General features: G+C 42.4%; 1 protein-coding gene across 1 annotated transcript in view; it reads right to left on the minus strand.

Moving 5' to 3' along the window:
• PTPN13 (protein tyrosine phosphatase non-receptor type 13) overlaps positions 1 to 18,509 on the minus strand; it is a 659,094-nt gene that overhangs the window by 301,353 nt on the left and 339,232 nt on the right. The window contains 1 exon segment of the mRNA XM_029599218.1: positions 650 to 740. Coding sequence (XP_029455078.1) covers positions 650 to 740 — 91 coding nt within the window.

Below are 18,509 nucleotides of genomic sequence, written 5' to 3' on the forward strand. Positions count from 1 at the left end.
TCATAGACGTAAATGGACATTAAAACTTTATTTCAACTTTGGAGGTGAAATAAATTTTCAGCACTAACAGGGAAGTAAAAAAGTGCACTAATTTTTAACACACTTTATTGCACTGGAAGCAATGCCACATGCAGCTCATTAGCAAGCTATTTTTTGTGTGCTAAAAAGCTTATTACATGGGAAGTAATTTAGTTTGCTGAAGTACTGGGGCTGGGGACTGAGTACTTTTATTTGTTGGGACATAAGAACTGATGGAGCCCTGGAAAGGAGGAAGGGCAATATGTTGAAAGCTTTTTTTTTTTTTTTTACATTATTTTGAATAGTTAATAGTCCGAATGTTTACAGCCTATTTTATGTGCATGTGTCCTTTTAGTTGAATGCCCTTTTGATGATTTTTATTGTGCCTCTCTTTAAGGCTTATGGTAATGAAGCCAGTTATTCAATGACAAGAAATACATAAAAATAAAACATGAATATTTGAAAGTTCAGTGGAACACACTGAGGGCAAAACAAAAAAACACTGCATAAGAGTTTTTCGCTCTATCCAGGAAGCCTGTCCTGACAGTAAGCAAATAGATTAGCTGAGAACTTCTTCCAATACTGACAATACGGCAGACTGATCACCATGGCTATATGTTATATTGCATACCTTGACCTTTGAAGCAGAGCTTGACTTGTGTCATCGGCTCCCGCTAAACCAACAGTCGACTCGTATTTCTTTAAAACTTCACTCCTTCTCCCTATTAAATGAGAATGAAATATAAATAAATATCAATATAATCTAGAAACACTAACAAAATCCTAGCAAAACAGGATGAATGTATAGGATACAAGAGAGTTGAAGAGGATCGAAAATGTGCCTCTTCCTGTTCAAAAATCAATTATTATAGTATGTTGTTTCTGCTCCAATGAGAATTGCAGTCTGTCTCCTGAATAAACCTACTGCTCATTATGCAAAATACGGAGTAAGGGATCTCTCATCTTGACCATAATGAAAACACAACTGGTTGTCCCAAAAATATAACCATTCTCCTTTATTCCGTGCTACTCTTGTGTTGCACAGTATTTGTGCAATGTGAAATCACAATACCGTTTTGAAATGGATTCTAATATTCTATTCACAAGTGAATTCAATGTTAAGGGCAACAGGACAACTGAAGTCAAATAATACATATCTGTTCGATGTACAAATGTTTCATCTTTTTAAATTATTCATTACTTCTATCAGAAATGTGATATTTAACACATTTAACACTACAGAAAATAAAGAGCTGAAAGTGATTACGCAAATGCATCACCAATTTCGGACCTAGGAATTAATATTTATTTATTTATTTATTTAAAATTTTTATATACCGGCATTCATGTTGCAAACACATCATGCCGGTTTACATATAACAGGGGTGTACTGTGAACAATTCAATAACCTATTTGTGTAGAAGGAAGCAGTTACAAATAACAAGGTAATAGAACTGGGAGGAGAGAAGAAAAGGGAGAGAATAACATTAGGTATAGGTATTTACATTAGTAATAACATTTTTACATGTGGAAGTGGTAGAATCTGGCTGAATAGAATTAATCGGTGTCCGGGAAAGCTTTTTTAAACAGCCAGGTCTTAAGTCTCTTCCTGAAGGTTGGGAGGCTGGGCTCCTGTCTAAGGTCCGGTGGGATGGAGTTCCATAGAAGGGGGCCGGCTGTTGAAAAGGCCCGATCTCTCAAGGTAATGTGTTTGGTAGTTTTGGCTGGGGGCACTTGAAGAGATCCTCTGAGTGTGTCTCTTGTTGGTCTGGAGGAGTTATAAATTTGGAATGGGACTTGTAGGTCGAGTGCGGTGTGTTGATGGATGGTTTTGTATATTATGGAAAGAGATTTGTAGAGGATTCTAAAGTGAACAGGCAACCAGTGGAGATCTTTTAGGATTGGAGATATATGGTCCCTCCTCCTGGAGTTTGTCAGTAATCTTGCCGCAGCGTTTTGTAACATCTGGAGGGGTCTAGTATAGGAGGAAGGTAGGCCCAGAAGGATAGAGTTACAGTAATCGATCTTAGAAAAAATGATAGCTTGTAGAATGGTTCTGAAGTCCTGAGTGTGGAAGAGTGGTCTGATTCTTTTCAGATCTTGGAGTTTGTGGAAACAGTCCTTGGTGGTTCTGTTGATGTAAGCTTTAAGGTTCATCCGGTTATCAATTAATACTCCTAGATCTCTCACCTGTGTAGTAGTTGGGATAGTTGGAGGATTAGAGATGGCATTGTTATCTGGGGAGATGAGAAGCAGTTCTGTTTTAGAGGAGTTTAAAACTAGGTTTAGGTTAGCCAGGAGATGTTTAATTTCGAAGAGACAGTTTTCCCAGTGAACCAATGTTTTTGTGTAAGATTCTTTAATGGGTATCACGATCTGGATGTCGTCGGCGTAGAGGAAATGTTTGAGGTTAAGGTTGGAGAGGAGTTGGCAGATAGGTAAAAGATAAATGTTAAAGAGTGTAGGTGACAGTGAGGAGCCCTGAGGGACTCCTATGGATGCGTCCATTCGTGAAGATTCTTTGTTCTGTATCTTAACCTTGAAGCCTCTGTTGGAGAGAAAAGATTTAAACCATGAGAGAGCGGTGCCTGAGATACCTATAGAAGCCAGAATGGAAGTGAGAATGGAATGATTGACCGTATCAAAGGCGGCTGATAGGTCCAGTAGAATTAAGAGGAAGGATTGGCCTTTGTCAAGGCCCATTAATATGAAGTCAGACATGGAGATGAGGAGGGATTCTGTGTTCAGTGATTTGCGAAATCCGTATTGTGATTGGAATAGGATTTTGTTTTCTTCTATGTATTCGGAGAGTTGAGTATTGACAACTTTTTCTAGAATCTTGGCTATGAATGGGAGATTGGCGATAGGACGGAAGTTGTTGGGGTCTTTAGGATCCAAGTTGGGTTTCTTGAGTAGAGGTTTGATGGAGGCCAATTTGAGGTCGTCTGGATATAGTCCTTGGGAGAGTGAGCAGTTTATGATGTCCGACAATGTTTTAGCGATGGAGTCAGGGATGGCCAGGAGCAGTTTGGTGGGGATAGTATCCAAAGGATGGGAGGAAGGTTTCATTCTTCTTATAAGAGTTTGTATCTCTAAGATAGAGATGGGTTCAAGTGTTTCCAGACCATTGTTGTTGAGGGATGATTGTTGAAGAGACTGGTAAAGAGCAGGGTCGGTGGGATTAGAAGGCAGATGAGTTAGAAGGCTGTTGACTTTGTTGTGAAAATGAAGAGCAAGTTCTTCAGCTTTGGGTTGTGCTAGGTCGTTGGGAATCTCCTGTGGGATGATTTGGGTGAGATTGGAGACATAGGCGAAGAGGGCTTTTGCGTCGAAGATTAAGTGGTGAATCTTGGATGCATAGTAGTCCCTTTTGGATTTAGAGGTAGTTGACTTGTATTGATGGAGGGTGGCTTTGTAGATGGATCGTGTATTGGTGCTTGGGGATTTGCGCCAGTCGCTCTCTTTCTGTCTTAGATTTTGTTTTAGCTTTCTTAGTTCTTCCGTGAACCATGGTTGTCTTTTGGAGGCGTTTGGGAGTGATTTTTTGGTTGCTAGCGGACATAGCTTGTCGGCTATGGAATCTGTGATGGCTTTCCAAGAGCGGAGAGCTGTGTTCGGGTTTGAGAGATCAATGGATGGAAGTTGAGAGGCTAGGTGGGAGCTGAGGTCTTCTGTAGAGCAGGATCTTCTGTATGGGAAAGATGGTGAGGGCCCTTTGGAGGTGGAGGGTTTTTTCAATGAGAATGCGGTTGAGATAAGTGAGTGATCAGACCAAGGGACCTTCTTGCTTTTGAGGCGTGAAGAATGTTTGATGCCTGGGTTAATAAAGATAAGATCCAGTGTGTGGCCTGCTTTGTGTGTGGGTTTGGTAACTAATTGTTTGAAACCCAGGGCTGAGAGGGCTGAGAGAAAGGATTCACAGCTGGATGATGGGGTAGGGTTGTCCACATGCAGATTAAAATCTCCTAGGATAATTGCTGGAGCGTCCAGTTTGATGAGGGTTGTGATTTCCTCTACTAAGGGGGAGGGGTCTGTCTCAAGGAGGCCCGGAGGGGCGTAGACAAGTAGGATTTGTAGTTGTTCCGAGGTGAAGAGACCCATTTCTAGTTTAGAGTCTGAGTTGTATGGGTGCTGGATGAACCCGAGGTCTTTTTTTGATGCAAATAGGAGTCGTCCTCCTCTTTTTTTCAGTCGGGGGATGGAGAAGATGTCGTAGTTTGATGTGGGAAGTTGGTTTATAATTGCTGTGTCCGTGGGTTTGAGCCATGTTTCTGTTATAGCACATATATCTGGTTTGGTATCAAGGAGATAGTCGTTGAGGATTAGAGATTTCTTGGACAGAGATTGTGCATTGAATAGTGAAAGTGAGAATACAGTGAGGCCTAAGAGTTGGGTGATGGGTGTTATCAAAATTGGGGTGAATGATTTAAGGTTTCGGTGTAGCGCCTGTCGTTTGTGTTGTAGTATGCATGATCTGTTAGGTTTTCCTATTGCTGACAGGCTGTGTTGTAAAATAGGTATTGGGAAGGTGGGGAACATTTTAGCGTGTAGCGCTTGTGTTGTAGTGGTGCTGAGTTTGTGCTGGGACCGGGGGGAGAAGGCAGTCTTTGTGAGTAGAGGCTAGTTGGAGCCGGAGCTGGGAGTGTAGCCCTCCGGGGCTACACGAAGGGGCACACAAAGGGGCAGGCCCCTTTGTCGCGCTCCTTAGGCACGCGACGCCCGGCGCGCGACGCCGATCTGGGCGTCTGGGATTTAAAACCCCCGCTTACCGCTGACGTGGAGGTAGGTGTGGAGCCAATCGGCTGGTGCGGCGTCTTAGAGGGCGGAGCAGAGGGACTGGCCGCGTGGCCGGCGTTGGAGCCCTCGGCGGCGAGTGCTGTGCGTTTGGAGAGGCCTTGCCCCGACGGGCTTCAGCGCCGGATGCGCAGGCCTGGCAGCGATTTCGTCCGGGGAGCGGCGAGGAGGCAATCGCGGCAGAAAAATATGAAAGCACTGATTTTTTTTAAAGTCTTGAACCCTTATAATATGTTGCTGCAAGTGTCTGACCATTTGATACCACAGACGCCACTACGTATTTCTGTGTATGTTGGCTGCCAATGACAAGCCCAGACCGCTAGGATCTGATGCCAGCCTGAATGCTCTTCCTTTAATGCCTCCCTCCTACCCCTGTGCTGCACCTCGTCTATCCCATTCCCAGATCCACTGTCTCTTTCTCTCAGTGCCCATACTCTTCCTCTTTCCTCCAAGGTTGATGATCCCCCTCTTTTCTCCCAAGCCTAGTCTGATGCTAACCTCTTCCTCCCTCCTCTATGCCTGCTCTGATGCTGCAGAGTTCGTTCTCCTTTTCACCCTGCTCATTCCCACTGAAACAACCAGGCCCTGCTCTCCTAGGCTGCTGATACCTTCTATCCCTCCCCTTTTCACTCCCACCCCCATCCCCTACCTACCTGCTTCCTTCTACCCTGTCACATTTACCAACACCACCACTGCTCTCTCTTGCCCCATCTGCTAAGGCATTCCAGTCTGGTATTCCCTCCTTCCCATCCATTTACTGATAGCTCTCAACCCTGTTTCCCCTTTCTTCCTTTCATAATGCCTTTTATCAGTTCTTCCCACTCTCCCATAACCCCTCTATCACCTCACCTCTAGCCGCCCCTCCAACCCCAGTGATGATGTCCATCATCTGGTGCTTTCCCCTCCCACCTCCACTGATGCCTCCACCTCCCTTGTCTCCTCCCATAAATGACTCTTCCACCTTCCCCTGCCCCTTGTGATGCTCCACCCCACAATACCACTGATCTGCCTTCAGCCAGCCCCTTCTGGCGGGGAGGCTCCCCCAGCATCTTAGAGTGCTGAAGGCAGAAGCAAAGAGCAGCAACTTCAATCACCACCAGAGGGAGGGGGGTGGCTGCGGGGGACAAAGGAGATTTGGTCACGAGTGTAAGAAATGTCACCATCTGGGGGTGGGAGGCAAGTGGAAGGAGCACTATTCTCATCTCAGAGTCCTAAAATGTGCATCGCCTGTACTTAGTACTTTCACTACTTGCTTATTTCCAAAGGCTCCCTCTCTTCATTTGATTTTACTTTTAGATTCTTTATCTCCTTCTTTCATGTCAAATATGCTGTCAAAACCTTGAAGCTTTCCTGCCATTTTCTTTTATTTACAACAAAATGGTTTACAAAAGAAATAATATTCTGCCCTTCTGCACCCAAGTCCTCATTATCTGGTTAAGGATGGGGAGAGCCAGTTTGGATTTAATCTGAAGGGCAGCCTTCTCCTGAACCATTTTGCCCTGGTTTGCCAAAATCCACGTCAACTGAATTGGTTTCTATTCCTATTTCTGATCCATTGACAAGGATAGGAGTGCTTGAGAAGCCAAATGCTCTATTTACTGTTAACTGCTTTAACACTGCTAGTGAAATCAATAGATGAGGAAGGAAATCTCTACATCATAAAACATCATCTCGCCCACTAACCTCATGGATCAAAACAGACAAGCCTGAGCTGGCTTACACTCAAAATCTGAAACCACGTTTAGCAGATTCCAAGCTGAGGTGAGCCAGAAAATGTGTGCAGAACTGTCTCAGGAAATCACACAAAAAGTTAAGATGGGCCTGACTAATCCAAGCCACCATCAAGCCTGTGCAAAACGGATTCACCCAGTGTAATTTTGATCACTATTCTCAGCGCAACTGACAGTAAATAAAAAATTAAAAAGCCAGTGATATTTAGCAAGAGGGCTACAATATGATCTGGAAATTAGTTTACTAAACAATATTCACCTATAAAGTTCCAGTTCTGATGACTCATGCATAAATATATAATTTCTAAAGGAACTATTCATTATGATAAGTGATGAACATTTCCTTTGGTATTTCAAACAAACTGTTTTGCCTTCTTTGAATAATCAAGCACACACATATCTATCGCCTTTCTCTCTCAACCATATAGTTGAGTAATGCTCAAACAAACTTTCTAAATGGATTTCTTGATTTGTTTTCAGAGCTGGAAATGATATGTAGTGAGGCAACAGATTATCTCTGCCTGGTAAGATATGACTCATACTGCACAGTCTACTGCATTTACAATAACTGACAATATCACAGAGGCACTCCCAACTAATATAACCCAACCAGAACATCTTTTAAAGCACAATGCTTGTCCTTTATTTGTGAGAGAAAGGTTTTTTATAGTGTACTCATGGCGTCACTGTTCGAAGGCCATAGAAATAATCTTTCTTTTCTCATGACCAGAAAGAATTCAGCTTTTATTTCATCAGCAACTATTATTTGCTTGGGTTTTTTTTTTTTGTAATTAACATTTTTATTAGAAGTCAGCATGTATAATAAACATCAAGTATATACAATTCCTCAGTGTTTCCGTCACATGTACGCTACAATACACAAAATACAGAAATGCAGAAGTAGTATGGTTCTATAGATTATAAGCAGCTGTTCTCAATGCTCTCCATAAAGAATATGCAGTGTTATAATATTCATCACTAGAAGATACCAAGAAGCAAGAACCAAGGTATGATAGAAAGGCAATACCACTATTAACCAAGATTGATATCATAGTGAAAAAGTACAGGTCAGGGTATTTAGTTAGATATTATGCACTCTATTTATTTTATTTATTTATTTATTGGTTTTTATATACCGCCGCTTATCAAGATATCACGTTGGTGTACAGAGAACATATTAACATATGCCTTAGCGTTATACGTAGAACAAGATAGTAAAAGTTAATAAACTATACGCCAACGCATTATAAATAAAACAAAATAATAAAAAGTAAAACCATTACAATGAACAACTCAATAATGTGGAGGAGGCAAACAAGGCTTAAGTTAATTAAATATGCATAGCAAAGTGTAATTAATAGATAAAACAACTTAGGATATTACTTAAAAATAGCTTAAAAAATTAACATTGGTGGAAATAACTTAGTATGATGGAGAAGATTGGGGGAGTGGGATGGTAGGAGAGAGAGTAAAAAAGTTGGGAGAGAGAGGCTGTAATAGACGTTACATGTTAGGAGAGGCGATAAGTGTGAAACAAGAAAGCTTCATTAGAGCTGGGTGGCAAAGATATCCCGGGATAGTGGATACCTATGTGAACCTCTAGGGTTATAAGGAGAAGAAAAGATAGGGTGAGAGAGGCAAGATAAAGAATGAAAGGAATGGCAGATGGAAGCTGTGGAGGAGGAGATTGGAATCATGTGTAAGCTTGAGTGAATAACCATGTCTCGAGTTTTTGTTTAAATAACTTGGTGGACAGTTCTAGACGCAACTCAGAGGGCATGAAGTTCCATAACATGGGGCCAGCAAGGGACAAGGCGCGGGCTTTAGTGGAGGCATAAATAAATGTTTTTGGAGAGGGGCTTTGCAGGGTGGCTAAGTATTGATTTCTAGTTGGTCTGTTAGATGTATGGAACTGTAGGGGACTGATGAGCTGTAGGGGACGGATGAACTGTAGGGGACTGATGAACTGTATGTTTGGAACCATTGAATCGATGGCTCCCAGGTTGCTTGAAAAGCAGATAGACATTTATTTCGAATAGCAGTAAGGTGTGCTAAATGGTAACAGGTATACAGATGATGAATAACTTTCAAAACTGAGGGAGTCTCAGCTTACCTCCAGTGTAAAGCTAATTTAATTCTAGCTGCAATGAAAATTTGCTGACATAAACATTGTGCATATTTATCTAAACCAGGGGTAGGGATATTTAATAAAACACAATGTGGGTCTCTAATCACCAATATTCCTATTGGCTGGGATACACATTGAAATAAATGATCCCAAAATGATACAACTATCTCACATTGCCACCATAAATGGAAAAAGATACCAATATGTCCATTCTTCCTCCAACAGGAATCTGACACAAGAACATACATACAGTGTAATTTTTCAGGAGTGACATACCAATGGTATGAGAGTTTATAACAATTCTCCTGTACAGAAGCGGAGATAGAAATTTTCTAGCATAAGTGTAAACTAGCTCCCAGCCTTCAAAACTTAAAGGACCTCCCAAGTCTAGTTCCCATGCTTTAATGTGCTTCAGTTATTCGGGTTACTGACCATTGAGAATATCATACATTTTTTATATCAGCTCTTGCATTCGATCTGCTTGATCACAGAAATTCTCATACGAGGACTATGGCTTACCCTACCTTTATGCATTATGGAATCTAAAAAGTGTTTAAGTTGTGCATAAGCCAGAAAGTGTCCAGCAGGTATATTATACTTATTTTGGAATGCCTGCAATCCAAGAGGAGAACCTTGGTATAGGCAATGGTCAATACATGAAACGCCTGAAGTCATCCAACTTTGGAAAATCGGTGACCGCAACCCAGGTAGGAAAGTAATGTTAAGGGGAGTGTACCTGGAGAGAGTTCCCCCCCGCTGGAGGGAATCGGCCAGTGGGACTGCTGCGAGCCTGAGAAAAACAACGCTGAACTTTTCCTTTGGAACGCATTGAGACACGCCCCCCTGAGAAACCACCTGACCGTGAGTGAAACCGGATATAACCAGGGGCCTGAGGCTGGCTCTAAGGGAGTGTACCTGGAGAGAGTTCCCCCCCGCTGGAGGGAATCGGCCAGTGGGACTGCTGCGAGCCTGAGAAAAATAACGCTGAACTTTTCCTTTGGAACGAGTTGATACACGCCCCCTTGAGAAACCACCTGACCGTGAGTGAAACCGGATATAACCAGGGGCCTGCGGCTGGCTCTAAGGGAGTGTACCTGGAGAGAGTTCCCCCCCGCTGGAGGGAATCGGCCAGTGGGACTGCTGCGAGCCTGAGAAAAACAACGCTGAACTTTTCCTTTGGAATGAGTTGAGACACGCCCCCCTGAGAAACCACCTGACCATGAGTGAAACCGGATATAACCAGGGGCCTGCGGCGCGCAGCCGCCGGCGCGCTGCCAAAGGAGCGCGCCTAAGGGGTGCGCTCCTTGCGGAGAATTTACCATCTTTACCGTATTTCTGTTATATATGGGTAGGAAGAGGAAAATAAAAGTCTTTCCTTCGCAACCTGCAACATCAGTGGTAAGAGGCCCTATGGATTCACATATAGTAAGAAGGACAGACTCTGATTTTTCAATTCCTAACCCGGAAGTATCTTTTTCTTCAGGCTCAATTCAGAGTCCCGGCCACCATTCATCTTCTCAAAGTCAAGACTCTAGTAATATCGTGAGAGATTTAAGCAATATGAGTGCATTATCTCTAATAAATGATATTCCTCAAAATAAGGATTTAGCAGCTGCTACTGGAGATACAGAAAGGCCAGTGGCAGCAGCTACTCCTTTAGAAAACTTGGAAGGCTTAAGTGTTGATGTTGATTTACCTGATTTAAAAAATGTGACGTTGATAGATGTCTGGAAATCAGTGAAAAATATGGAGAGGTTATTAGCTCAGGCGATGTCACAATTTATGTCTCTTAATATAGAGACAAAAAATACTCTTCAAGATCATTCTAATCGTTTAAATACTATTGAAAGTAATTACAATGTGGTTAATACACAAGTGGTGAATTTACAAGTTACAAATACATTCTTTATTAAGGATAGTCTGGTGATGTCTAGACAGCTTGAAGGCATGGAAAATGCTTTGAGATCTAAGAATCTTCGATTCTTAAATGTTCCCATCACCAGGCTTTTATCGCCCACTGAGTTATTGAGGAAGTATTTAAATGAAGTGTTACAAATTGCTTCTTATAAAGAAATGGTATTTTAAAAAAAATTTTATATACCTAGATCTAAAGTTAGTGCTTTAGGTCCTGAAGAAGGATTAGATATAATACAAAGTAATAGCCCAAACTTGACATCATTTTTGGAGGCATCAATTGATGACATCCCTACAAGGGCTACTCTTTTGGTTACCTTTAATAGTGAAATAGATAAAAATGAGGTGCTTCAAAAGTACTTTAAAAATAAAGATTTCCTGTATTGTGGGAAAAAAGTCCAGATATTTCCGGATGTAGCGAGAAGCACCCAAATGCGAAGAAAACATTTCTTGGTGTTAAAGGAGAGGGTATTATCCCTAGGAGGATTATATTTCCTTAAATTTCCCTGTAAATGTTGCATTACAATGCAGGGAAATAAATTTGTTTTTTACGATCCCACTCATTTGGAAACTTTCCTTAGAGACAAAGAACAGACACCAGGATAGACTAGAGAATTGCTGAGGTTTGATGAAAAGTAAATTTAAGTTTCTCTCAAGAAGTGTAATTTTATGTAAAGAAATTTTGCTTGTTATAACGCTCCCCAAAATAGTGTGGACTAGTACAGGTTGTTTGACTTAGTCAAATTATTTACAGAATAAGTGATTTCCTTTATTTTGGTGTAATCCTGAATACCTATGTTTTATTAATGTTGAATTGATAAAAATCCAATAAAAGTATTAATGAAAAAAAAAAAAAAAAAGGAAAGTAATGTTATAAAAAAGGTGGGTAAGAAAAAAGTAGGTATTAGTGCCCACCAGCTTATTTTTCCATTGGAACCAAATTCTCATGGTTTTAGGCAAGGGAAAACAGTTTATCGGGTCGGGAGGATTTTGGTTGCCAAGGAAGAGTAGATAAAGGCATAGACCCTACCAACACTTGTTCAAGGAGGACCCACTGCGGAACAGATGTCTTCCTATGTATACCAATCATAGGACAAAGTTGGGAAGCAGCAAAGTATCACCCTAAACTGGGAATCCCTAGCCCACCCCTCAGGTTTGGTTTGAAAAAAGTCAGTCTAGACACCTGTGGGGGCAGTTTGTGCCAAATGAAATAAAAAATCATCTTTTGCCATGATCTCAATATTGCAACGATGAGAAAGATGGGGAGGGTAGTGAAGAAATAGAGAAAACGGGGTAATATATTCATTTCGATAATGGCTACATGACCTAGCCATGAAAAGGTGTCTCTTTGCCATTTCCTTAAGTCCGCTTCCATAGTTTGCAGTAAAGGTATATAGTTTAAAGAGAAAAGATCTTTTACATTAGGACTAATGCAGACTCCTAGATACTTAAGAGAGTGAGTGGCCCAACGAAAGAGGAAATGCTGTTTGATAGCTGCAACCTCTTCACTACTTACATTAATATTAAGCAGCTCCAATTTATTGAAATTAACTTTGAAGCCAGATACCCCACTAAAAAACCTTAGCTCCTCCACGATACCGCTCAGAGAGGAACTAGGGTCAGACATTGTAAACATGATGTCATCAGCAAATAATGATAATTTACAATGGAATGAACCTTGTTAAACCCCGCTGATCTGTGGGGAAGAACAAACCCTAGTGGTGAAAGTTTCCAAAAATAAAGCAAATAATAAAGGTGATAACGGGCAGCCTTGTCTTGTCCCTCTGCCTATAGGAAAGCTATCTCCATGACTGCCATTCACCTTAACTCTGGCCTTCGGCTGTTCATATAGCTTCCCTATCCACCGCCAAAAAAATGGCCCAAAGTGCATTCTCTCCAATGTTTTAAAAAGGAAATGCCAGTGAACTAAATCAAAGGCTTTTTCAGTGTCAATTGAAAGCAAGACAGATGGGATTTGTTCCCTGCAGACCCACTACAGTATGTCAATGATCTTGCGGATGTTGTCGGTCGCCATGCGTTTAGGAATAAAGCCCACTTGATCAAAATGAACTAAGGAAGATAGAAACACATTCAACCTTTCAGCAAGAACTTGAGCAAGGATTTTCAGGTCTAAATTGATCAAGGAGATCGGTCAATAGGACCCATAAAGAGATGGGTCTTTTCTGGGTTTGATAATGACAGAAATACCAGCAGTATTGGAATGTAATGATAGAGGCCCACCTTCCCTAATATAGTTTAACATATCTGTTAGAGGGGTGACCAATATATGAGAATACTGTTTGTAGTACCCACAGAAGAAGCAATCCAGCACTGGCGATTTCCTGGGCTTCAATGTAGCAATAACATGTAGAACCTCGGGTGTACTGAAAGGCCTATCTATTTATTTTAAAACTTTTTTATACCAACATTCATTTGCATATCACATCGGTTTACATAACCGATAAGAACAAAAAAACTGGAAAGTGAAAAATAAGTTACATTAAACAGGGAGGAGAAGGAACAAGGTGGGAATGTAGAGGAAGAATAAAGGGTCCAACTAGAGAGTTGGGTAGGCGATAGAATGAAAGAAAAAGCGTAGAATAAAATGAAATGAGAAAAACGGAGTAACTAATTACAGGTTTCTGTGTTAAGGTTCTAGTTCAGGGTGTAAACTGAGAGTGTCAGTAGATAAGCGGCTGTTAGGGAGAGGGATAATGAGGGGTTGCTATTCTCATTGCTCATCAGTAAGATTGGGAAGAGAAACAGAGGAGAGATAATCCTCAATTTGTGAGTCATCTATCATAGAATCTAAACTATAGAGAGAGGCGTAGAAATCTTAAAAACACTACTTAATAGCTGAAAATGCTGTGGCCCACTTCCCTTGGGGGTCTTACATTTTTGCTACATATCCCTGAGCAATAAGAGTTTTTAGCCTTCTCGCTAAATAGCACCCAGTCTTATTACACCCTCATAATAGGCTTGTTTGGCTAGAGAAAGAAGGTGGGATAGCCTTTCATCATCAAGGGATTGTAAAGCAGCTCTTGCTATAGAAAGACTCTTGGAAACTGCTGGGGAGTGAGATTTCATGCGTAAACAGGAAAGTTGAGAGATTTTGTTAGTTAGCACTCTCCGAGATCTCTCTATCTTTTTTGCAAAAGGTTGCTTGAGATATGAGAATACCCCTCATCACCACCTTAAAGCAGTCCCATACCACCCCTTTAGAAACAGGGGCAGAAGCATGAACTTGAAAATAGGACTGGAGATGTTCACCAAAAGACCTAGAAAAAGAATCATGCTTGAGTAAGCTTTCATTGAGGTGACAAATGTTGATCCCCTTGTCTGCATCAGAGAATTTAATTTCAAACCACACAGGGGCGTGATCTGACCTTATGATATTCCCAGTTCCCACCTCCATCACACAATTTTGCAAAGTGGTATCAGAAAGAAAATAATCGAGATGGGAATACGTCCCATGAGGTGAGGAGTAAAAAGTGTACATTCTTGAGGTGGGATAACATTGCCTCCAAATATCAGTCTGTCCCCACCTAGACATAAGTACCGACAGAGCCGGTGCAAGGGTATTGGGCGCCCTAGGCGACCCTTGTGCTGCTGCCCCCCCCCCCCCCACCTGTTTCAGCACCGACTGTGTGCTGCTCGCGGCCCTGAGAAGCACACAGTTCTCTTTGCCATGAGCGGGATAGGCCCTGCTTGTAGCATCACGTGGTTGCTCTTCGGCGCCCCCTACGGCTCGGTGCCCTAGGTGACTGCCGAAGTTTGCCAAATGGACGCACCAGCCCTGAGTACTGATAGATGTTGTCTACTACTCTGTAGAGCAGAGCTTTCCAAACTTTTCATGTTGGTGACACACTTTTTAGACAAACATAATTTCGGGACACAGTAATTAGTCTACAAGCAAACCGGAGGTTAAAGGTTAAATGAACGAAATGTATTTCGACAATTTATGTATGTTTCCTTAAATATATACATAATAAAATGTTTCACGACACAACATATCTTGTGAAAACCTTTCATTTATATTAAAAATATATAATATTCCAAGATTAATGTTATTGTTATAATTTATGAGTAACAATAATAAAACAAAGTTATTGTGTTATTCAATTTACTTCTTTAATGAGATATATGATCTTGATGGGATGAACACAGCTTTTGAATATTTGGTGTTAATAAAAAAGTCCAAAGGGTCTTCTGCATAATTTTAAAAAGCTGGCCAGTTTCACACTATATAATTATTTGATAGCCTCATTCAACTAATTCTATATGGCTATGAGAGTGAAATCTGGAATTTATAGGAAGGGACAGAATGTCAATATAAATCCTGCACCTCCAGTTCTGTAACTCTGTGCATCCACTGAAATTCCCCCAAACAATGGAGCTTGGATGTTTCCCTTACAGCTCATCATACTAAAAGATATTTTCAAATGCTGGTGTCACCTCACAGTAACAGCAGCACAAACACCTTCCACTGCCAGGCACATTGTGAACTAAAATAAAACCTCGCAAAAAAGACACTCAAAATCTATACTGCAGTCCCATTGTAACATAACAGTAATAACACCAAGGACTCAAACAACAATAACCCTACCTGTGAAAAAGCATGGGTAAATATTACACTGGGTCCTAGAATACCAATACACCACCTACTGAGGAAACAAAACAAACCCGATTGCTATAGATCCCTATGCTAGCAGAATCTCTCATCATGGTCACACACACAGAGCAGAGACAGACCCTCGCCAAATACAGAATACAAAATAAAGGAGCACAAATTAGACAAAAACTGAAATGGAAACTCCAAGAAGCCAGACTCTGTGTATTAACAATGGAAAAACAGAACCACCATTCCTCATAAAACAAACAAAATCAAGAAACATAAAGCATCAGTTATAACAGTAAAACCATACTAATAAAAGAATATTTTAAAACTACTGATAAATAGAATTTCTATTAATTAAAATCATATACATTTTTTACAATTTCCCAGAGGTTGTCCTCTCTCACACAGACTCACATGTCCATTCTCTCTCACACATACACTGTCACATACATACACATTCATGCTCTTATACCCACCATAACCTCTCGCTCTCACAGATACTGACACACTCTCAGGCTCTAAGACACTCTCTCCCCCTCCACACACACCCCACACACAAACTGTTACTCCCCTGGATTTTCTCATACACACTCTCTCTGGCTCCCTCACATACAAACACACACACCCAGGCAAGCTCCCAGTCATTCTCACACACTAAAACTGACCCCCAGGCAGGCTCCCATTCATTTTCACACCACTCCCTCACCATCCCCCAGGCAGGCACCCATCCATTCACACACATACACCCCCAGGCAGGCACCCATTCATACACATGCACACTAAAGGCAGACCCCCTCTCTTTCTTTTGCCAGCAACCTCGGAGCCTCTCTCATTCCTCTGCTGCCACTGATGCCACATGGCTATTGGGGAGGCGCTGATTGCTGCTATTGCACTGAAGCCCATTCTGCTGCCTCCTCTGTGCAGGCCCCGTGGGTTTCCAGTTCCTCCATGTTGATCTTGTACATTGTGAGATCCGCATAGAGAAAGTGCTACTCTTGACATTAACAAAGATTACATGTGCCAATCAGTAAACAGTAATTTATTTCTTTTTTTTTTTTACCTTTGCTGTCTGATCTTAGTTTTCTAATCGGTTGGTCCCAGGCTTTTTTGTTCCACCTCCCTTTTCTTATTTTTTTGCCAATTCATTTCATATTGTCTTTTTTTCTATTTCTTTTCTCTCCATCTATCTTCTTCCCTCAAACATACAGTCAGGTTCTCATTCTCACATGCCTTCTCTCTCTCTCACACACACACAGGCTCTCACTCTCACATGCTCTCTCTCTCTCTCATACAATCATTCATACACAGTCTCTCTCTTGCACATGCTGTCTGACTCTCACACACCCAGGCTCTCTCTCACTCCCACATGCTGTCTTGCTCATGCACAGGCTCTCACTGTCACATGCTGTCTCTCTCTCACACACACACAGGCTCTCACATGCTGTCTCTGCAAACATTGAGATCCTCACTCCCACACCCAATCTCTCAACTCACACAGGCACCCAATCTCTCAACTCATCTCATACACGCACACAATCTCTCACTTCAGCTCATACAGGCACCCAATCTCTCAACTCAGCTAATACACGCACCCAATCTCTCAACTCAGCTCATACACGCACTCTACGGGCCCTCAGCCTCTCTCTTACTTCTGGGCCTCCTCTTCACGGGTCGCTGCAGGATCGGCTCTGCAGCGGCCCTGATCTTCTCAGGCCGATCGCGGCGACTCTGATCTTCTCGGGCCGATCCGATCCGCGGTGGGGCCCCTGCTACCGGGCCTCTTCTCGCCCGCTGCAACAACGCGGCTCCTCTTCTGTACGCGGTTGCTTCATCTCCTTCCTGCCCGTGCGGCTCCGGCAACATTTTTCTTCCGGGGCCGCGTGGGCAGGAAGGAGGCGGAGCACCTGCACGTTTAGACGTGCCCTTTTTCTTCGGCCGTGGTGACGTGAACTCACCACGGCCTTACCAATCTTCCGGCTGCGATTCTTCACTGCTCAGCCGCCAGTGGGATGAGCTCCACCGGCGGCCGCATTGGCTCCCACTTGCCGGTGTGGCACGTGCACGGGCTTGCGCGACACACCAAAGTGTCACGACACACACTTTGGAAAGCTCTGCTGTAGAGAGAAGGGAATAGGTGCTAGGTGGGAATTATCGAGTTTAGGATTCCTAGTAAGATTAAAATCCCCACCCAACAATAAAGAGCCTTCAGTGTTATCCAGCAAGAGTTTGTCAAGAAAATGGAAAAAGGATCCCTGAGCAATGTTAGGAGCGTAAATACTCACTTGTAAATACATCCTTCCCCACCCGTAGTTTCACTAAATAATAATGTCCTAGCGGGTCTGCAATATGGGATATCATCTAATAAATTAAACTGCCAGAAATTAAAATACCCACCCCAGCACACTTAACAACTTTGGTGCTTTTGCGAAGAGTCGAGGGGGTCAAATCGTTAAAGATGGAAAGGGAGTGCCCCTCCCACTGCCATTCTCTCTGTTTTCTCACTGCCATAAATATTTGTGATTTCTGCATGAAACTGTGGAGACAGAAAATTAGGTCCCTAAGCTGATTCTCTAAACGTGGGCCCAGAGCTCTGTGAGCCCTCTCAGTCTTTATAGTCGGTGTGATAATCTCGCTGTTGGAAGCTCCATCAGCCTGTGCAGTGAGAATAAAAGTGCATATTTTTTGCGCAATCGCATGGGCATCCATATAGTCATTGGTTTCCAGGACTCCTCTTATTCTCAAATTGCATCGCCGAGACCTATTTTCTAGGTCTTCTAATTTATCGGCGAGAGATGCACACTCTGCTTGTAAAGATTTCTGCTGCACTGTGGTTTTCAACCCTCAGGTTCAGTTCGTCAACTCTAGACCCAGGGCTGCGAGATCCTTGCAGATTTTGGAGATGGAAGCAAGTAGTTCTGCTTTGTGCTGTTTCATATCTGCCCTCAAGTCAGTAAACCAGCTGCGAAGCTCATCCCGGGAGGGGAAATCGGGAGGCCTGTGGTTGTCGCTAGACTAGGCACAAGATGCTCAGCATCTTTTCCGCCCATGCCATCAGCTGCCTGCACAGTGGCCTCTTCATCCTCTCCAAGGAGATTCGTTGTGGTTTTACTGAATGAAAATTGCTTGAGGTCAGTGGTTTTCCACTTAGCAGCCATTGTGAGAGTTTAAACTATGAAGTAGTGCTAAGAATGCCCAGCGATCACGAATTAGGCAGCCATCTTGGTCAATGTTGCTAGAGCGCCCCCCTATTACTTGCTCTTTTAATATTTTCATCAGATAAGTCTGACCAAAAGATCTATCTCTGGAG

The sequence above is a fragment of the Rhinatrema bivittatum genome, chromosome 1 (genome assembly GCF_901001135.1).
Source record: "Rhinatrema bivittatum chromosome 1, aRhiBiv1.1, whole genome shotgun sequence".
Taxonomy (NCBI): domain Eukaryota; kingdom Metazoa; phylum Chordata; class Amphibia; order Gymnophiona; family Rhinatrematidae; genus Rhinatrema; species Rhinatrema bivittatum.